Below are 22,668 nucleotides of genomic sequence, written 5' to 3' on the forward strand. Positions count from 1 at the left end.
CTGCTGACAAAAAACATAACTGACAGGTTAAGATCCCTGTTAACTAATCTAGTTTATATAACATGAATGTTTACATTAATTGTCTGTGTTCAGCACAGGTGATCACACACATCAATTCAAGTCCAAAAAAATGGCACATTTGGATGAACAGGATTTTTTTTGACATCATGACAAATTCAATTGGCTGACAGTGTCTGTGCATCTGATGTAAACAAAGGAGAAGCCATTCTAGATCACATTACAGAGCAATTATTCCTCTGCATCTAGCAGTGACGTGACTGTGTAGTTCTTGGAGATGAGATGAACAAATGTCATTTCAGGATACATCTTGACAGTACATTATAATGTCTCAAGGGAAACTGAAAAACTAAAAATGCAGTTCAGCAAAGGTTAGCATCCCTGAGGGCTGATTCAACTCTGAAAAGGCATATTTTTGTTGTTCGAGACATGTTGAGCTACAAGCCTGGATACCAAACATTCGGACATGCATTTCTCACCGAGTTCTTTCATTCTACAAAGGGAAACCTTGCTGAGTAAGCATGGAGCAGCATCGGGGGAGTCCACACAAAACAAAGTATTTAATTTCTTACACTGAAAAGCTATAAATTCTGAAGCACAGTTCAAGCAACAACTCAAGAATGGTCCATATGCTGATTGTCTCAGACAGCACCAGGCCAGTCTGTAACGAGTGGCTCTTGGTAACTATGCCAGAGGCACCTATTACTCATTCAGCCATTATCTGATGACTATGCACTGACTTCACAGGACTTGTTTCTTGTATGCATCAAATTACATATTGTGCAGATCAGGGCATTTTAACTTTGATTAGTCCAGTCTCCAAAGACTGCTTGCCTTCATCAAGTGATTAAACATAGCTCCTTTGTAAAGTGCACATAAGCAACATAGCTGCGAGGAAAATAAAGATGATGCTCTACACATCAGTACAAAATATAGTTTTATGGAATAAATCAGAAGATAAAGGAATAGAATATATATAAAAATCATTACATAATGTATTGTTTTCATTCTATATACATATATGTAAATACATGGAATTAAGATATCACTGCAGAAGTGCTTTTTCCATTTTATTACAGTTAATGGATACACAGAAAATGCTTATTTAATGTCTGCCATTATCAGAGGTAATAGAAAAAAATATATTTGGTCATTATTTACAAAGAACATGAAACCTATTGACTATCCATGCTTAGGACTTCATCTGACAAGGGCAGACATTGAGCTCAAAATCCAATAGAACAGAAATCACGTTTGGAGCTGGTAACGTGTATGTGGTTGTGCATCTCTGTGCTACACATACATGATGACATCATAAAAACTCAAACCACACAAATAAAAAGACAACAATGACAAAGAGTGGGTAAGAAAATCCTCGTTAAAATACAGTAGTCATCTTTAAAATAGTCAGACATGCACCGCTTTTAAAAAAAATGTGTTTTTTAATCTTAAATATCACCACCAGAAAACAGTATACACATTTTAGGCATTGATAATGAAAACTGAACATAGTGGGTAAGGTTTTTAAACAAGCTTCTTTTTTTTAACAAAACAAAATTCCATAACCATCTTTGAGAAAGTTTGGAATTACCAAAAGCAACTGATTCAAGGTACAAAAGAGGAGGAAATACAACAGATTCCCTGTTTCCACAACCAATCCCACGCCATTTTAATTCCTCCCGCTGCCACGGCAACAAAACAGTGTGACTTAGCGACAGACACATATGGGGTTAAAATAGTTGGATCACAAATAAGGGTGCCCAGATAATAGCTTCAGTCGTCCTCTTCCCCCTCTTCGTCAAGTTCCCTTTTTCTTTTCTGACCCCGTTCCTCTTCTAACAAAAAAATAGAGACAGTGCACTTATGAGCAACCATGTTAGTGAAGAAAATAATAATAATGATGATAATATTTTATAGCGCTGACACTCAAAGACGCAAGACAGATACAAGTATTTGATACCACTCAAGAGCATCTTTAGTCTTACCTTCCTCCTCGTCCTCATCATCATCTACTTCACCATCATTCAACTCCTCCTCCTCCTGCACAAGACACCAACAGGATGATTTTGAGGTATTGCCCATGTTAGAATAAATCTTACTGTACTCTTCTACATTCACTCTTCTACATTCACTCATGTGTGATACTTGCCTCTCCACTGACATCATCCTCTTCCTCTCCCTCTTCTCCTTCCTCTCCGTCTTCATCTTCATCTTCTTCACCATCCTCATCATCATCGTCCCCTGGAGCTGCATCCTCATCATAATCTTCCTCGTCTACTTCTGCAGCAGAGCAAAAATATGGAAATTCTTCATGTGAGGAATTTTTCTTTATCTCTCAATGCTTACATGTTTGTATGCACAGCCCTCAAGACATTGTTACAAAATTGATAATGACAACAAGAAGATCGACCAGTCAGTAACAATGTTTTATGTCAAGTTTGGTGGAATGTATGTACTGACACCTGTGATAATAAGTATATAATATCATGTAGTTATATCCTATTAGTGTCTTAACATGTTTTTACAAGATAGTATTTTTGTCAGAGAGCCCATCATCTGCCATATAGTTTTGCCATGAAATGAATAATCCAAAACATACCATCATCATCATCGTCATCGTCATCATCATCCAGTCCCTCTACATATGCTTCTGCATCAGAGTCAGGTGCTTCCTTGTCGTCTTTATCATACCCATCTAAATATGTTAACTGTGGGAGTAGTTTGAATACATTGTCCCTGTAATCGTTTAGGTTTGTCACCTCACAATTGAACAGGTCTAAGCTTTTAAGGCTTTCCAATTTCTTCTGTAGAGAGAGAAATACAGGAAAAGGTTTTTGAAGTAAAATAACACAAAAGCACCTTGTATATCTTCTGTGGCCTGTGGCATGTACCTACCACACACACACACTACTCACCAGGGGCTCAATAGTACTGAGGTCTTTGATTTTGTTGCCGCTGAGGTTGAGATGTGTTAAGTTTGGGCATTTCTCTGATAGTACTTCCAACCCTCCTGAGATTCTGTTATCGCTGAGCTCAAGCTGGAAAGAAAATGGACAGGATGTAGTTCAACTGTGAGTATGATAATAAAGCTACAGGCTATGTATTCCTTGCATGTGCAGTGTGTTTCACACATGAATAAACCAACCTTTTTGAGTTTATTTAGTTTTGGTAAATTAGCGACAGATGTCAAGCCAACGTTGATTGTGCTTAGGAATTCAAGCTCTTCAAATTCATCTGTTAAGCCCTCGATTTTACCTTCATTTGACCGACAATTATCAAGGACAAGCTCTTTAACCTGAAACACAAAGACAAAAGATATTACTGAATAGTTATATAATAAACAATACCTGTCTTATTCTAAAATCTTGCAGAGGCTACAAAGATGTGACAGTCTTTCTCCATACAAACTCCACTCAACAGGGTCAGCACGTGGAGAAGTCTGAGGTTTCCTTTTGCAAGCTTAAAATTGAATCAAATGATGGGATCAAACTTTTGACTCAGAGTGTAGCTTGCCTTTACAGATCAAAGTTGCAGAATGATCATCAGAAGCACTCATTGTTTAAATAACCAACACACAAAGTGATGAGCATTTTGTAATTTAAAAAAAGGCAATTTAAAAAAAAAAAAAAAAAGAAAAAACAATACAAAAACTGATTCTAAACGACTATGTCCTACATTAAAATATGAAAAGCCACTGCTACACACAACTATGCTTGCATATATATAATATATATATTTTTTTTTTTTTTTTTTTTTTAGGCTACTCGACAGGCAAACATAGCCTACTGTGTGGGTGTCCTGTACATGTGCACGTTTGTTAATAGTCAGCATAAGACTCCATAAGTCATTACACTACTGAATTTAATCATTCATTCTTTGGCTATTTTTACCAAATTTTCTAAGAGAAACAAAATGGCTGACCGCATAAAGGTAGGTTGATGTGTAGCCAAATCGTGCGCATCAGTATTAAATAAACACGGACTTATTAACTGTATCTTTCACAAATTACACAGAACACACGTTATTGGCAAACAGACGTAATATGAGACCTTTACAAATCAAGGGAATTTCGTCAGTAAACGAATCTCAGTGCCCGACGAGTAGGAGTGGCGGCATTAGCTGTAGCCTAACACAAAGTTTGACCGTCCAAGTGGCAAGCAGACAGGGTTACTGGTTAGAATTCGACATGTATTACTTCTTTGAAAAAATATCAACCAGTAAGGTATGATAACTTCACGGTTGGGGCTGTTTTTCAGCGGTAAATAAAATAATATTTTGCCTTTTGTTACTTGGTAAAATGGCGGCTTGTCCTAGATCTTAGAACTGGAGCGGCGCAGTTCGAAGTTGCGTATCGCTCACATAAACACAGCGCTACATCATAGCGAGACTTGTCCTATCTGCCCGGTTGTGTAAGGCAAATGGCTCCTGGGTTTTTGTAGCCTATCGCAAACAGACTGGTATAAATAATTAGTATCCAACGATATGACATTTCAGTTAGACTACCGCAGTGATTGAACAGGCTATCTATAAACAATAAATAAAGAATCGGCGTCTCCGAGGAGACCTTGGCCATAGGCTATTCCTTGTACATCTGCTATTTGGCATAGCCTACTCAAGCGGCTGCAGATTTTTACGAGGGACTGTAACCATGAAAACAAAAATGCTGGAGGCGTCTACTGGTGCTAAGTGGCATCGAATTGAACGTGGTCTTTACTCTTTAAGAATATGAAACTGTGTTAGACATAGACGTGCAGGTTACATGTGGGGCCATATGACGCTGCACATCCATCCAACTTACAAACAAAAGACGAATGTGGGATGCAACACGTTCGAATAACAAAACAAACTTTCGGTTCTCTATGAGCGCTCTCCTCATGTATCAGGCAGCATGTGATTATTCAGCAAATACAAAAAAAAAAAAAAACTTTGTCACCCTCTATCCATCAAGTGATCATTTCCACAATAAGAACATTTGGCTATATTATTTAAACGGTTGAAAAATCGAAGATGAAAACACCTATCCAAGAGCCCACTACCACGTCGAGTTATTCATAAAACCAGCAACATATAGACGTAAAGAAAAGGGCGCGTGCAGGACTACAAAGTTGCAAATATGGCCTCTCACACCGCTTGCCTTGTGTATACAGTGGATATGGAGTGCTGTAGCCTCTTACAGTTTCAAGTGAGTGACAACACACCATTGTGACTTCTGAAATTCTATTTACTAAGCCCAAACGCGCGGACATTTGTCATAGCGCATAGTATCTAACCAAATAAGTCGTAGAAAACTTTTTTTCATTCAAGACATCAACTTGACGCGTGCACCTCTTGATGACTAAAAAAAAGAGTGCTATATCTGCCTGTGCATTATTAAAAGCAATATTTCAGCTCGTCTACTGAACATAATTGTCTTACGTCTGATGGCGTTCGATTCCGCAACTCCAGGTGAATTCTTTTCTTCATATCCATCTTGAGAGACCTAGATTACTGATTTAGTAACCCAATGGGCGCAGTTGGACTTGAGTCTTGGCTGCATGCAGCTACAGCCCCCTTCACAACTAGCTCCTGCAAGTCTCCCAAACTTGATCTCCCGGTAGGTGGGAGTTGGGTGTGGGATTGTCGTCACCACTAACCAATTACATGCGCCTTATAGAAAGCAAACATGCCATCAACGACTTGGTCTACCAATGAGCGAAACATTTGGGATTGGGTGGGGTTTGGTTGGTTCGCTGTTTGGTTCACGGCCCACATTAGTCTATCGTGATGATCAGGGTGTATTGATCTGCAACTAACAGTGAACACCTGACGGTTAAAAGGCGAAATTATCACAAGATACAGACTATCGTCGTAGTTTATGCTTATGTATTTAGGGGCTTGCTTCGATTACCAAAATGACTGAATTCTTTATAACTTTATCTGTCATACTATGCTATAGCGTTCTAGGCCTACTGCTCTATCATTCACAAATAAATACAACAAAACCAGCACATGCCTGATATATAGGCCTAGGAACTCGTCACAAAATCCTGCCAAATGTTTAACTTCCATAAAAAGTAACCTGTAACATAGCATGTAGCAAAATTACGTTAGGGTAGCATAGTGCAGCCTTCAGCGGCCACATGAAACAATATAGCCAATGGCGTTAACAACGGGATACTGTGAGTAGCGTTTGTTCGATTGTGGTGACATACTAACAAGTTTTACTTTTACAAACAGCTCCGACAAAGCCTGCTGTATTCACGTTATCAACCACTAAAACTCAGACGTGGATACTAAAGTATCATGAATTTGACTGCCACATCATCCACGCCAATAGCGGGCAACGTTTTCTCTTCCGAAGTTCAAATGAGCCAATGCACTTTCGCGAGAACATAACTTCCGCATTTCTGTACCAACGTTGGTCAAGAGGAAAAAATAGGAAAACAAGGTCACCTGATGTAGCGCGGCGCCATCTTGATAGCAAATACAACGTATTCACAACGAAAATGATCGAATTTATTCAAGATAAAATGAACAAAAACTGTACACTTTACCTATGTCTGTGGTCATTTCTTTGTGGTGCTCCACAACCGCTTTTACAGGCAAGGAAAATTGCAGAACGACTGCGTGGCATTTTATTGTTTTCACAAATGCACCGGCTTGGTTTGCTGCTTGAGAACGCGTTTCACTGACGCCCTTGTTATAATGATTTGGATTTCGGTGACATCGTGACATTATTGCCAGAAAAGTCCTCTTTTTCTTAGGTCAGATTTTTCGACCCTCGCCCCCAGGTGATTTTCATGCCCTTTTGCTGAGAGAACTTGCGTACTGGTTGAGACCATTTTTCCTCTGGGTGTGTCCTACTCTGTCTGGACGCCCTTGCTTGCTCTGCTGCATCAGCCGTGTGCTGCGAGATCGGAATTGCGCAAAGTAGAAAGCAGACTCGTCGAACAGACGAGTCGTGGCACGCGGTAGCCTAGCACCCTTAATTCTACGACGCCTACAAATTTCTCGCTCAACATTACCATGCAGTACAGTGCGCTATGCTGCGCTAATGCAGCCTAGGTGGTTAGACTTAGAACTCGATTAAGCATTTGAAATAGCAACCCTCATGAAATGGCTGTAGGCTAATTTATCGTTTAAAATGTGCAATTGGTCTTTTTACATTAGACTAGTTTGTTGTTGCGGAGTTGCTCACCCCCCCCTCCCCTTTACTGCAATCTTTTTTTTTTAATGTAACTTCGTGAATTTTCATTTAAATATTTTCAACTTCTATGTTCTAACTTCTCAAATCTATGTTATTATTTAATTGTGGTGCAGTGAGGTCAACTGGCAACATGACAAATGTTCAAAGGTGGAGGTTAAGTTCAAGTTCACCTAATCCTTGAAAAGAAGCAAAAACAATAGTATTTTTCGCAGTATAAATTGTGTTATGAATAAGTCTCGCTGTATATAGTTTTGCCTTTGTGATGTTTGTACAGTAATAGTAATAATAATAGTGACAACTTGGTTACATGTAGGCCTAATTCAGTCGTCTTGACTAGAAGAATGTGGCAGGATTCAGCTATCTGGCTATGCCAAGTCTAATAAATTCACAACATCCATTTAATTACTGTTAATTTTTGTATGCTACTGCACGTTATTTCCTTTGTGTGTGTGACACATTCAGTCAATGCTAGTAACCAAAGATTCTAGAACAGAGCTCTGTTCTAGAATCTTTGCTAGTAACTATCTGAAATTTCTCAACTGTCTAAGCTCCAGTTTCGGATCATAATTAGTTAATCCATTGTGAGATTCAAATTGTAGGTGCTTCAGCTCCTTGTAGGTGATCCGGAATCATGGGAGCAAGATGAGCTTCCTCACTTGATCCTGATGTGGCATTCTTAATTGCCACATCAACCACACCAATCACAACTGACACCAAAGATGGACAATAAATACTGTACAATAACATTAAAACATCAAAACATATAGAAAATATCAAAGTACAATATCTGGGTTGAAATTAATTTAAATAGCAATAAGTTATGTAAATGGTTAATGGCTGCTAGCAAAATGGAATTCATGAATCTGTTATTCCTGCATGTATAGGCACTAGGCAAACATTATCTGGCTGCAGCCAGACAGGAACAGCTTGAACATACAGGACGGGGGATGGCTCGAGTCATCCAGGATTGCATTGGTCTCTTTCAGAGCCCTGTCCTTGTACAGCGAGGACAGGTCCTCCAGGGTAGTGCCTGAAATACATTTAGGCTCATCTTGCTAGTTTTGGACCAATTTGTTATAAACAAAAATAAAAAAAAGAACGGGAATATTTACTATCAATATTACACCCTCACTACTGTATATCTGGATTAATAGGAAATGCCCCCCCTTTTGATTTTCAATACCTTGTGAAATTGATGGCTGTTAAAACCATGGGGGTATTAGATACCCACCCTCATTCCACTCTCATTCATTTCAATGGCCAGAGCTAGGCTAGTTACTTCAGTCAAAAATATTCCTACAAGCCTATTAGGCATACATTATCTGTGATTAGGCACCTAATTGGCCTGTTTGTGAAAATGTGGCCAGAAGTGATCACCTGTCAGACACGATTTTTAAAGACTCCCTGACAGGGGTTTAAACTATGCTAAATCAGGCATTGTAATATCAAGTGTCTGCCACTAGAGGACAGTATAGACTATAGCAAGAGGTACTGAAATGCACCCAGTCAATGGCACAACCATATCAATTTCAGGTATTCTGTGTAATGTGACCATCAGGGAGTTGATGCACATTTACGACAGGAAATAAAAGGCATAGTATGCAAGTACAGTGACTGATTTGTGACTATGCTTGTAAACAGCACACATTCCATATTATTCCATATATGAAAATATAGATGCATCAGGCATGGGACTGTAAGGAGCAATTGATATTTAACAAAAATGTGTTTGGGATTAGAATTGCACACTGCACCTTTAAGTCTCAAATAAATGTTACTGAGCAGGAGGAGAGAGTGGAGACATTTGTCCGGCTGTAAGATGGAGCCCTATTTATTATTCATGTTAATTGACTCTGGCAGTTTTAAGAACAGAGTGTTGTAATCTAATGCCTATGAGTGAGCTGAAGAGGGAAACCACCTTTTAAATGGTTTTATGTCACAGATGAGCAAAAAATAAACTTTTACAGCCTTTTGGTGTAAAGTGTTTTGTTTACACACATGACTGCCACATAAAGCCGAGATGCGTATGCTCATTAAAGGATGTGTATGGTTTATTTTGTCAACTAATGCTGTAATGCCTTAATTATGGAGACTTTGAGCAGAAGGTAACTGATTGTAGCTGCATGTGCTGCAGATTTAATATCTAATACAACATCACTGAGGCACAGAAAACAGAACACAGCCTGAATGTGTATGATGTGTTTGTTTGGGGCTATGGGGTTTGGCATGGAGTTCAGGATCAGATTAGCATGATCAGATTCATTTGCCACTTATGACTCATCCAGTTTTTCTTGTAGGCTACTTTTGTTTCACACACACACACACATCTTTAATCTTCCTTTCATCTACATGATTCGCAATTCTGATCCAAAATTCCTACTGTTACCAGGGGAGTCACATAACCCCGAGGCTTTGATGTCTATCTGATGGGGGACATTATTTTGTCCTTTATTGAGAGGAATCATGTAAGCCATATAGTTTTTCCTTAATTGAGAGAAATCATAGAAACCGTTGCCATGGCCTGGCCCCGCCCCCCCTGTATCTCATTTCATTGAGATTCTCGTCTCATCATGCACTTCCTCCCTCAACTACCAAAGTGGCGCTGGTAAATGGTGGTAGCAACGCCTGCAAACATAAAAAAAGAAAGAATATGTACATTTATGCAGCAGTGGTAAATAGATTGTGTCCTGACTGCCGATGTGGTTTATTATCATTTTCCTTAGTTTTTGGCCAAAGTTAATGCAAAGTCTATGCCCATGACGATGCTATAGGGTTGAAAACATTTCCCAATCGAGAGTACCCAGACCAGTGAGTCTGGTGGTATCAGGCTTAAAGGGACACCAGGCAAGCCTGATGCTTTTTCTCTACGAAACTCCCCCTCGCTCGGTCTGAAGCTCTTTTCCTTTTCTTTGCGTCTTCCGTCAAGGGTTTTCACTGCTTCTTCGCCGGCTCTGCCATTATACACACGTTTGCAACAATCAACAGCATTTTGTTAGCCTGCCTCTGTGCTGTAAACTGATCCTGCTTCGGTCGGCGGGTAGGATACACCGAACTTGCAAGTGGGATATTCTTCCTACAGGCAGTAGGGGCGGGCGAGAGAGCCTTCATTCGCCCCGTAATGAGTCATTTAACCATATACCGACTTACGAAGATGATTAATTAACACGAAAACGTTGCCTGGTGTCCCTTTAAAGCCATATAGTTGCCTATAAACACTTGGTCAGATGAAGTTGATGCAGATCTAGTCTGTCAAGACTCCTCACAGGAGTGACCGAAGCAGGATGTCTGTAATGCCATGCCCAGTAAAACACCTGCAGTGGGACGTGTAGTTCAGTTTAGTTCAACTGTGTCTCTGGGTGGAGCAGGGAGTTCAGTTTAGTTCGGCTGTGTCTCCGGGTGGAGCAGGAAGTTCAGTTTAGTTTGGCTGTGTCTCTGGGTGGAGCAGGAAGTTCAGTTTAGTTCGGTTGTGTCTCTGGGTGGAGCAGGAAGTTCAGTTTAGTTTGGCTGTGGCTCCGCAGTAGTACATGTAGTTTGGTTTTATTGCGTTTTGACATGTAATTTAGTTGGACTTCATGTGTCCCTTGATGCAGTGCAACAGTAGTTTAGTTGGACTGTGTCTCTGCTCATTCCTTCTGTATGTGGTCACCAATGTGACTCACAAACATGAGGAACAGATGGTAGATGATGATCTGAGGCGAGAGTAGAGTGTAGCCACTCAATAAGGTCAGATACTGAAAGATGAAGACTGCAGCCAGCTTACCTCTGCTTTGAAAAATTAACGAGGTCTCATTCAGCGCACTTGTTGGGTGTAACCAGATGCAGTTGCTCATAGTTTCACCTTTTTCTCTCACTTTCGAACAGTGTGGCACACTAATAACCTTGTGTGTGTGTGTGTGTGATACATGGTTCGTCAGTGCCACCAATCTCTCTTCTCAGTGACACACAAACTCACACATACTCATCCTAAACGTCCTGCCCTCTCATCCATCCACCTACTCATTTCATGACTATGATCTGTCTCCATTTCAATTGTAAGACGTCATTCACTGGCAAAAGGGTGCGTGTTTGTGAGTAATATCAGTATTGTAAGGGCAGTCTCTCTTTTGTGCTGTTTACAGTTTTTCTCAGTCGCTTTGGTGCTTTTCTCACATCACTATTAACATTTGCACAGCAGTTAGTGCAATTCTCAAAACAATTAGTGCAAACTGCAAAACCTAGTGGATGACCTGCAAAAGCACGTCACTTGCCCAAAATGGATAGTTCATTCCTCAAAAGCAGGTATTCATGTCAATGAAACTGTCAGTGTCATCAAAATTAGAAGTCTTGACACCATCGTTTATGAACAAGATAGTCAAATGGCTTTGTCATGTTTTCATTATGACAGTTCTCTCAGTGTTTTCCAATGCAAAAAAAGGTCAGAACTCGGTGACACTACCTGAACATGCTCAAGACAGCACTATACAGCACTTGCACAGCCATTTGAAAACTACAGTAAAGTTACACATTGCTGTAGTTAGGTGAGTAAGTGAGTACAAGACACTGAATACGTACATTTTTCTAAAGCATTGTGACAGAATTTGATAACTAGTTCAACAATTTTGTATGTAATGACTCAAGCAATGAAATGAAGACTATTAGTTTTATTTGGAACGACTATTCAGCATTCATAAGTATAGTTCATTTTGACTGACATGACATAAGCAAATGATAATGTTAAAAAACAGCAGAGAATTGTATGAAAGCAACTGATACATGTCCAAAAGTATTTGCAATTTGTTCAGAGGAAGGAGAAATTGCTACTATGATGTGCACAAATGACTAAATGTTGTGGAGGTTGAACTAATAGTTATGAGAATTTTCATTCTGATCTGAAAAAAGCACCAAAGCGACTGAGAAAAACTGTAAAACTGAATGCTTCAGGACTGATATGTCCAGCTCCTTCACCTCTTAAATCGGCCGCCACTGGCATCTGAAGTCCCATGACTCAACACAGCTTTTACCTTGTGATGATCAATAAACAAGAGTAGTCATTTCCGCCGCTCGGTGCTAAACAATGGTACCAGGATCTGGTATTAGTGTTAACACGGTCTTGCCCCACTGAGATTCCGTCGAGCCTTGCTAGCTACTCTTAGCTTGATTCACTTTGTGTAATAACACTTTACATTAAAGGGTTTGCAAAATGACAACTCCTGTTAAGTAATCTGTGACAGCAATCGCAAAGAGAGCTCTTTATGCCATCATGGCAGGGTTGAATGGTGTGGGATATGCAGACTTGAGCTGTAACTCAGCTGCTATTGGCGCTCAGCTACACCAGATGAATTGACATTGACAACCAGATTTGGACATTTTGTTCAGTTCAGTTAAAGGATATAAACCATAATATTCTGTATGCATGCTAATTTCAGTCATTTGCAGACAGTTATCCTTGAGATCAATTATGCTGTGAGCCCAAAAGCTTCAGAGTGAATGGCTGAGACTGTTTTTTTTTTTGCCACCACTGCAGCAAGCCGAATGCCGAGACAGTCTAGTGTTGCTAAATAGCCTATCTGACCCAAGGTGATCTGATTCTGAGTTTAATATTACTCTGTGATTTCTCCTCCAGCAGCAAAGCAGCTCATCATCATCATCTTCAGTGAGGTGTGACAGTCTTCCTCACAGGGCCTTCTCACAGAATGGCATGAGAAAATAATCCAAAGATGTACTCTCATGGTGTAAACAACTGATAAAAAAAAACATCACTATAGCTTGGTGTTGTTACTCCACATTTTTACTTGGTTCTGTTTGGGTCGGTGCAGCAAGTTATTGTCACATGCATATAGTTACTGGAAGTAAGAAATGCAGTGAAATTATGTCTGGTGTCAGCCTATTTGTGCATTTATGGGGGGGGGGGGTTTAGTAGATTGAGTGGCAAGGGCTGCATAAGAAAGGTGGGGGAGGATTGGGATTGGGCGGGGGGCACCAACAAGGAGCACCCAAGAGCAACAGGGGCAAGGAAAAACTCCCTTACCAAGGAAGAAACCTTGGGCAGATCCACGGCTCAAGGGGCTAACCCAACTGCCAGGGGTCTTGGTGTGTGTGTTGGGGGGATGACAGGGGAGATGGGATAGTGTGCTGTGTATGTGGGGAGAGGGCAGTGTGCAATATGTGTGTTGGAGAAGCTTCCTCATGAGACAATGTGCTGTGTATTGGGGGGGGTCAGTGTGCTGTAAGTATGTTGGGGATGTGTGTTGGAGAAGCTTCCTGATGAAATAATGTGCTGTGTATGTAGGGGAGAGGGGGGGGGGGGGAGTGTACTGCAAGTATGGTGAAGGGACTTACTATTGCAGAGTACTGTATGTATGATGTATGTGAGTGATGACAGTGAAGATGTGTGTGTGGGCGGAAGGGGAGTGGAGTAGTGACTGTGCGTGTGTAGTGTGTGTGTGGGTAGGTGGGGGCAGTGTGCTGTAAGTATGTAGAGGATGTGTGTTGATAAGGATAAGTCACCCTTAGAAATCACAATCAGAATACAACAGAAGTTTAGGCCTACATGAACATTTCAGACTACTGCATGGGTTATGGGTTCAATGCAGGGGCGCTGCTAGATAATTTGGGCCCCATGACAGACAATAATTCTGGTATTATTATAAATTCTGGTAAATATATAGTATTATTGGGGGGGCTCTCTGGTGGCCCCCTCTCAGTGCTGGGCCCTTAGAATCACCCCCCCAGTGGCGCCCCTGCTTCAATGTTTTATTACATTTGAACATTACAGGAGGACAAACGTATGAGATGAATATTGTGAAGATTATTATTTCAGAGTAGGCATTTTGGACCATGTTTTCTGTAATGCTTTAGTTTTTTCAAACATTGCTGCACAGACATCATCTCCTGTCTCCTGTGTAGCTTCCACATTCCCAGCTGTTGCCACAACGCCTACCCTGCTCCGTACGGAACTACACAGCATTCTGCTATGAGCTGTTAAATTCCATCTACGGTGCACCTTCATCGCTCACCCCTGTTGTTGTCTGAAACAAACAAAAGGGCTCTATTAGCATGCCCCGGATGAGGACCCATTCCCAACCCTCCCTCACCCTCCCACCACAGACACACACACACACACACACACACACACACCACCCTTCTCTGCAGCATGAAATGAAAGGGGAGACAGATACGGCAGCATTCCTCTGAGAGGCCCCCCTCCCATTGGCAGGCTGCGCTGTGTTGTGCTGTGCTGTGCTGTGCTGTGCTGCACTGGCTGCGTTGCGTGAGGAATGACTGATCTTTGGAGGAGGATGGGGCGTTTTGATGAGCTGCGGAGCAATTCACCGGCTGCCACCGCCCTCAGTCCCTCAGTCAACTCGTCAGTCAGACTAATGGAGAGAGGTGCAGGCAGCCCTGCTTTACATGCAGCTGGAACAAACACGCCTAACCTTTGGAGGAGGGCGAGGAGAACAAGAACGTCTCGACAGAGGCCTCCAGGAAACAGCCTTTGGCTGTCTCTTCCTCAGATTGCCAAAACTTTGAAGCCATGGCTTTAATGTGTATAAAATATGCCATGTTCTTTTTTTTTACTCTGCATTGATTCAGCTTCATAGTAATGCCATATATTATGTCTTTGTTTTTTCCTTTTCAGTTTGCAAACACTTGATATAATATATAAAACAAAATGGAATGGATCATTATAAAATAGTATTTGTTGCCCCTCTCAGTGGGTCCTCTTTACATGCTTGTGTCTCATGTTCCACGATGCGTCTCTCCATGCCACTGTTTGTGGCTTGCTCTGGTAAAGAGGCTTCGCTGAGGGAGAGTGAGTGAGGCATCGTAAATATTTATAAAGGCTATGCACCGATGCTCCCTGCCTCCCTTGCAATGCTCTGCTTAAAGTACATTAACAAACACTGTAAGCACACCACATGAATCTTTTATAACCTCAGAGGCCAGATAGGATAAAAGACAACAAAGGTTTGCAGCAAAAGCCTACTGCAGCCCTGAAATCAATCAGCTGTCAGCTCCTGCAAGAAGACAGTGTCCCACCAGCCAAAAGGCTGCTCCGTCTGGCCAGAAGTGCTGTAGTTGCATTCTTATATATCTATTTTCTGATGATAATAAGAGTCTGTTGAGAATATTGGTTCAATATAATCTGATATGGTTTCCACTAACTGTCACTCAGGAGGAGTGAGAAAGATTGTATATCATGGACTTAAACAAGCTTATTTAAGTGAAAATGACACATATTTTTACTCAGAGGGCAAGCAAGCTCAGGCAATGGTTATTTTACATCAGTGTTTCTCATATAGCTTAGTTTGGACGTAACACACTGGCCAGAGGGTCTAATACAATTTGGGACCGTTGCCTCTATAGCCCCATGACTCATGGGCCATGAGGCTGTAGACCCTCAGATGATGTGTTACTTACGTATGCTTAGAGCCATTTAGACTTGTTAATGTAATCCTTTGTAGTTCCTTTCTCGGTTCCAAAAACTTTTAATGCAAAAGCTACCTTTATTGAGGACCTTGAAAGAGATTCCAGACACACTCTGTCTGGGAGAGTTTTGTTTAAATGAAGTCCAGAACCAATTTGTCAATGTGATGAATGGTCTACTGGGGTCTTTCAAGATGAATGAAACTAAAATTCTCATGACAAGCACAAGATAAAGATCTTTGAATCAGATACAGAGATAAATGACTCATAAAGCATAATTTTCCATTGTGGATAGTCATGTTTTTTCTCCCTATACCTACTTCATCTGTATTTAATGTTTTACTGTAGTATAAATGGCTAACTTTAAAATTCCAAAACCTACCTGTGAATGTAATAATAATAAATATAATAATAATAATTTTGTAACTTAATTTACACCCTTAGAAAAAGTCCACTGCTTGACATCTCACTGTTGGTTCTTTAAATGACTTATCAAATTCAGTCATGAGATGCTTGAGATGTTCACCTGCTTTGTTGTTTTGCCCCCTCATGTATATACCATTAGCTAAATATGCCTGCAGTCATTAGAACAAGTTGCAATACATCTCCACAAATGAGTTGTACTATAAAACATTTATAGCATTAACTGGAAGAAAATAATCTGTTTACTCTGAAAGGCAAAATCTCTTGAAGCAACCCAGTCTCATGCTCTATTCTCCCCATTGGGTGGCGAAGCGTATGAGGCAAACAGTTGGGCAGCAGTCGGTGTGCAACAGCTGATGCTATCATAGGGATTGTGCCTGTCACTACCAGGGCCACGAAGGGGGGCACAGTTTTCTCCGGGTCTTTATAGCTTGACTGACTCAACACTAACTGGAAGAGATAACATTCCTGACCAAAATGTCCATTTGATCCAGGATATTTGTATTCAACGGAACTGACTCATTGTCATGTTTCATGGAGACCATGGCTATCTGTATCTGATATTAGTCCAAGTGAGAGTAGGAGAGTACTTCATGGATAAGGATATCTTGGGCTGACATCAATTTATAGTCTGTAACATTTTCACACACATTTAGACTTAGATATGACTTCTGCTTCCTGTGATAAAGTAAACTACGAACAAAATAATGTAAGGTCACTCACACTTGGATCTCCCTGTGAAGTCTCTTTGTGTAGTGGGTTTATTAAGGGTTTTTAAAATGCTCACATGCAGGAACATATTACTGTCACTCTATGTTTGTATGAAAAACAACTGGGTAAGGGCAGGCTGGAGGCTGTACTGCACAGTAATTAAATGCTGTAGCCTACTGTAAGACTTGAGTGACCCTAATCGGAGTAAGTCACCGAGAGTTTCATTGGACCTTGGGCAACCTCCATGGGTTGTTTGCTTAGCTATAGTGAATATTCAAAATTAGACAATCCCCTTTCAGTGACCATTAACATTACATCTCAAGTATACAGTTACAAAGTGGTCTAAATTGATTTATATTGCCCTTTAGGTTAAGGAAGATAAACAGTCCACAAGGTCATTTATTCTGCAACAAACCAGGCATCTGGACACGACTCAATCTGCTGTATTTATGAATGCGATGGTTGTTCTATACTGGCATCAGGACAGGCACCAGACATCTACGGATTATCTGAATAGGGCCTTCTTGTGTGAGCTCAGACAAGTCACCCCAGCGTATTATACTGAATTGCCTTACACTGCCATGGACAAACTTGCACTGAGATGTAAGAGGGCTGGGACGAACATCCCAGACATGCGTCAGGCTTGTTTATAGCTGCCTCAGCTCGGAAAATGATTGTTGTTATTTATTTATTTTGACATTTAGTGCTCATTTGTTGTTTCTCACTGGCACTATTGAATGTGAAAATAGTTTCTTAAAAACATTAAAATCTCACAAGGTCACATGGGTGGAAAAACTGCAAGATAGCCTATAGATAGATAGATAGATAGATAGATAGATAGATAGAGATTGATAGATAGATACATAGATAGATAGATAGATAGATAGATAGATAGATAGATAGGAAATTTTAGACATCCAGTAGTTTATACAGACTCTCTGACTTCGCACTTGGAGTACTGTAGGGAAAAAAAATTGTGCGGAAGTATAGGCAGGCCGAGGCCAGGCTAGTTTATACAACCATAACACAACAAACACACATGCACACATATATCTTATAAAAATCACTCATAGAAATTTAAAATGTTAAAGAGTTAAACATTTTGTGAAGTGATTACAAAGGTCTGGTATAGACTGACCATGTGATGCATTGACCATGGTAAGGTGCTATATAGTACAGTGTGTGCATATGGTGGTAGTGCAAAAGTGAACAGTGAAGGGATTGAAAAGGGCAATAACTTTGATTATTATTACATATAACTATGCCTATGAAAAGACAAGATTGTAAACATAATATAATTGCTTGACAATCAAAAAATAATATACTTTAAGAACACTATTTAACAGGGAATAAGTTATAAGATGTAGATGTTATGACAGTCCAGATTGTGTAGGAGGGCGTATATAGCCTGTACAACAGTCAGGTGTACAGCAGACAAAGTGACATAATGGTAGGGGCCGAGAGAGACAGGCTCATGCTAAAATGTCCATTTCTCCCCTCCTCTTTTGCTTGTCATTGAAAAGTTGGATGGCCCTGGGTATAAAGGACCTCCTCAACCTGTCTGTTGAGCATGACAGTGACAGAAGTCTGCCACTGAACATGGTCCTCTGTTTATTGAGTGTGCTGTGTAGTGGGTAGTGGTCATTGTCCATGATTGCCAGCATCCTGCTCATGGTCCGTTTCTCTGCAGTTGTTAAGTGACTCCAGCTCAATGCCAGCAACAGAGCCAGCTTTCCTTACCAGCCTGTTCAGTCGCCCAGCGTCCCTCTTCTTAATGCTGCCTCCCCACCACAGCATAAAAGAGGACACTGGCAATGACTGACTGGTGAAACATCCAGAAGACCTTACTGCAGACACTGAATGACCGCAGCCTCCTCAGGAAGTAAAGCCGACTCTGCCCTTTTTGATACAGTGCATCTGTGTTGGCTGACCAGTCCAGTTTATTGTCCATGTGTACTATCCCCAGGTATATGTGCTGATCACATCCACATTGACCCCTTCAATGGAGACTGGCAGCGTATGTGGCTTAGATCTCCTGAAATCCACCACCATCTCCTTGGTCTTTGTTGCGTTCAGCTGCAGATGGTTGAGTCTGTTCCTGTACTCATCCTCCTTTCCATCCCTGATACAGCCCACAGTTACCCTGGAAATCCAGAGTTCTCGCGGGAGCACAATTTGAATTTGCTCAGCGAGTCACTCTGGCAATGAGTAATGATGCTCATTACTTATTCCCTTGTAACAAGGTGCACCAATCACATCAGTGTATCTGACAGAGGCCAGAGGCGAGATAAACAGATGACGACAGCGCTGCAACGTCGAAGTCTGAAATCAGTCAGTAAACATTGGTCGTAGTGTTATCCAATTGCGCCGAAGTCCGGAATCAGTCAGTAAACATTGATCATAGTGTTATCCAATTGCGTGCAGTGAGATTTTCAAATGCATGCTTGGTGCCGCCCCTCGATTTGGGCCATTACATTAGTCATGGCCAGACACTTAATCTTTCTAGATTTCCAGGTTCTGGATTTCCAGGCTACCCCACAATTGCAGTGTCATCTGAAAACTTCTGCATGTGGCATGACTCAGAGTTGTAGCTGAAGTCAGACGTGTACAGGGTGAACAGGAACGGTGAAAGCACAGTCCCCTGAGTCTGATCACAGTCTCTGAGAAGCAGTCCTTCAGCCTGACGAACTGGTCTCTACGTCAGGTAGTCTGTGATCCAGGATATACCAGGTGAGCATCAACCCCCATCTGCACAAGCTTGTCTCTCAATCTGACGGGCTGAATGGTGTTAAAGGCACTGGAAAATCAAAGAACATAGTTGTCACAGCACTTTTCCCCTTGTCCAGATGAGATTGCGCTCTGTGCAGTAGGTATATGATGGCATCCTCCACGCCCACCTTCTCCTGGTATGCAAACTGGAGCCAGTCGAGTGAGTGGCTGACTTGGGGTCATGTGAAGTAGCAGTTGCTCCATGGTCTTTGTCATGTGTGATGTTAGAAGCGACTGGCCTAAAAGTCATTTAGCCTAAAAATGGCCAGAAAGTCATTTAAAGTCATTTAGCTCACTGGGATGTGGCTTCTTTGGAACTGGTATGATACATGATGTCATATATATATCAAAGATCTGGATTATATATCAAATATTGCGATTTTCTATCATTTTCCTTTATCTCATTCAGATATTATGTATACACACAGATGTTTTTCACCACATAAACATTATGCAGTTACATGTGGGCCACTAAATGTAGGCTACGTTTTAAAAACTATGTCTTTGTAGCAACCTATGTCATATATTCTAAAGGCTTGTGAGTTTTAACCTTTTCAAGAAGGCTGTGCACATGCATCTCATGTAGTTTTACTAAACAGAAAGTTTGGATGAAATGTATTAAATTATAAATTAATTATTGAAAGGCCTCAAACACTGCCCCAGAGATAAGGCAATTAGCCTATAGGTATTATATATTGTTTATGCTACTGATATTGCAATACTAAATTGTCTATGCATTGTGGTATACAAAAGACATAAAGCACTAGAACGTTCATGCAGAATTTAGAGAAAACGGGATATCTATTTAGTCCATTCAGTTAAATCTAGGCCTATCTTTGAGATCCCTCTCTTTGGTAGTTATTGGTGTAGCCTATGTCTACCATTATAATCCTAAACAGCGATAACCCTGGTAAAGTCTAAGGGCAAGAAATATGTAAATGTATATTTTATGGCTTACACACACCTTCACTGTATCCACAATAATCCACAATTGTTCCATTGAATTGTGTAATGCATTTTACTTGTCTATGGCGGTAAAACCATTGCATTTGTAATATATGTAAGTGAACACAGCGTTTTAAAATATCCGAAATATCAACAATTAAACACCTAATGTACGTCAAAATACGTCGGCAAGCAGGGAAGTAGCGACTGGCGAACGACTGGCTCGCTGGATGCTGGATGGAAAATTATTTTCTTCCTATGGTCCCTCTGCATTCTGACCAATCCCGCTGTTCTCGTGTAGTCTCGCGATTCTTAGTCAGCATAGTTTGCTGCTTGCAATGTAAGTCTGCTCACACTGTGTGATCTGAGATGTTGATGTAGGAAGGCACAGGAACACCCTCAGACAGAGACCACTGGCTTGACCACTGTAGCAAATTCTTCCCCACCCAAGCCTCCTGAGATTAACAGTTCTTTAGCAGCCCGTAACAAAATCGCAGAAACTACATGCCGAACAGGTGAGTAAAAGTATATTTCCCCCTGGCTCAGCAATGCTAGCTAGCGATGTTAACATGTCGTCTCAATACAGGCTTTGACTTGGCGTTCCGAGTCAATAGCATGATCAAACATTGCTTGCTAACATTGGAAGTGGCCGGCAAATATGGATAACTCTCTAAACATGCACGTGAAGTAGGAGTTATTGCAGCGCCCTCCTCTCTATTATTTTCCTGATAACACATAACGGTAGCTGACGTTAAAAGGAGTTTTGTCATGCTGTCCTTGCAACTGCTGTGGATGCTAGCCCTGAAGTTATTAATCAGCTAACCTCAACCCATGAACTAATGTTAGAGGTTGGGAAAAATGTGTGGTAAAAACTAATAACTCGCTGGCTACACAGAGATTTGGACATAGCAGTCAAGCCAAGCTGTACGGCAGATAAATCCTTCAATGGGTATGCGAAGCTAACGTTAACGTGTATGTTGTTGATTTTGTTGAGGTTTTGACTTGTGGTTGGTAAATTCAATTGTGGTGAAACTTGGAAGTTAGATCCACTATCTGCGATTCTTGTGTGGACACTGGCGATATGATGAGACTTCTGAACTCCGTGATTGAGTTTAACGTTACCTATGTTTAAGGGAACTTAATTCAATGTAACAGTGCAAGTTACCACTATGAGCAAAGATGTTCTGCATTCATTTCTACAAGATACAATAAAGGAATGTCATTCTGTTGACATGTTATCTCTTGAGACAGTGTATATAGATTTTATTCTGTCTAGGTCTTGGGTTGAAATGGCAGTGTACCCCGTGAAACAGGATGGAAAAGCAACATCAGAGGGCAAGCGCATCTACTTTGTGCCAATCGGTCACTGCACGAAAGCTTGCTTTCCGACTTAGCAATGTTATAGAAATGTCGAGTTATAAGAACGTTTCTAATGCGTAGGAGGGAGAAAGGTGTTTACCATTAACTATGAAAATAGTTAGGCTAAGTTAACCTTTAACCATTTAACTTACAGATTTAACAATTTCGCTCCGATTTGCCATTCAAATATGTTGTCAAGTAATGGTCTCTCAAAGAACGTCAAAGGCCGAGCATTTTAAAGATTGCAAAGCTTTATATTCTCTTGTCAGGAATAAAACCACATTGTCCGAATGTAGAAAATAGAAATTACATCTAGGTCAGGAAGATAACTTGTCAAGACAATGCTGAGTCAGAGAGCTGTGATGGTACACTCTATGATGAACGAACAACATCACTCTGACTATTGTAAGAAATCAGATGCTCTCAGTCCATAGCCAGAATACCGTTTACCATTTTCAGCCAAATTGAGATTAATAACCGCTCATTGTGATTTGGCACTAGACTACTGTTCAGCACTGAAGTTGATAATGGTTTGTAAAGTGTCTCTCTCATTCCACTTTTATCCACCTCCACTCTGATGCCTAGTTGCCGAGCTCTTGAATGTGCCATAATATAAGGAAGACCTAAGAAAGAGGCCAGTCATTAATTTGTCCCTGGAAATGTGGCTATTAATATATGATATATTGTAAATTACGCTTACATTAACCTATTTTCTTATAGAAAATATAACAGAAGATACTAGCCGTTAAGATTCCACAGTTTCTGTGGGTTCCATCTTGATGTACTGTTCATATATGCAGAACTGGTCATTTTAAACTTGCGCTCAAAAGAGGTCTTTCCAACCTGCTCTT

General features: G+C 40.7%; 2 protein-coding genes across 3 annotated transcripts in view; one reads left to right on the plus strand and one right to left on the minus strand.

Annotated features, from left to right (window-relative positions):
- Window positions 1–1,075: 1,075 nt before the first annotated feature.
- Window positions 1,076–6,531, minus strand: anp32a (acidic (leucine-rich) nuclear phosphoprotein 32 family, member A). 2 transcript variants are annotated; one of them, XM_042061123.1, is made up of 7 exons: window positions 5,434–6,531; window positions 3,164–3,313; window positions 2,934–3,056; window positions 2,618–2,819; window positions 2,168–2,298; window positions 2,004–2,058; window positions 1,076–1,853 (listed from the first exon to the last, which is right to left on the minus strand). In XM_042061123.1, exons 1-7 carry the CDS (start codon window positions 5,485–5,487, stop codon window positions 1,792–1,794), a joined length of 777 nt encoding a protein of 258 aa, XP_041917057.1. In that variant the 5' UTR covers window positions 5,488–6,531; the 3' UTR covers window positions 1,076–1,791. The 2 variants fall into 2 exon arrangements, with proteins under 2 accessions (XP_041917057.1, XP_041917056.1); XM_042061122.1 differs by having other exon boundaries at window positions 2,618–2,822; window positions 5,434–6,528.
- Window positions 6,532–20,823: 14,292 nt separating this feature from the next.
- The window catches only part of glceb (glucuronic acid epimerase b), a 40,859-nt gene continuing 39,014 nt past the window's right edge, over window positions 20,824–22,668 (plus strand). Inside the window, 1 exon segment of the mRNA XM_042061526.1 lies at window positions 20,824–20,973. The gene's annotated coding sequence lies outside the window, so the exon portion shown is untranslated.

The sequence above is a fragment of the Alosa sapidissima genome, chromosome 14 (assembly GCF_018492685.1).
Source record: "Alosa sapidissima isolate fAloSap1 chromosome 14, fAloSap1.pri, whole genome shotgun sequence".
Lineage (NCBI taxonomy): Eukaryota > Metazoa > Chordata > Actinopteri > Clupeiformes > Clupeidae > Alosa > Alosa sapidissima.

Excerpts from the sequence above, each read along its gene's own strand:
- anp32a (XM_042061122.1), bottom strand. The coding sequence starts at position 5,487 with ATGGATATGAAGAAAAGAATTCACCTGGAGTTGCGGAATCGAACGCCA. Across the intron at positions 2,299-2,617 it reads CGATGACGATGATGATGATG|AAGTAGACGAGGAAGATTAT; the intron begins GTATGTTTTGGA and ends GCTCTGCTGCAG. Across the intron at positions 1,854-2,003 it reads TGATGAGGACGAGGAGGAAG|AAGAGGAACGGGGTCAGAAA; the intron begins GTAAGACTAAAG and ends TTTTTTTGTTAG.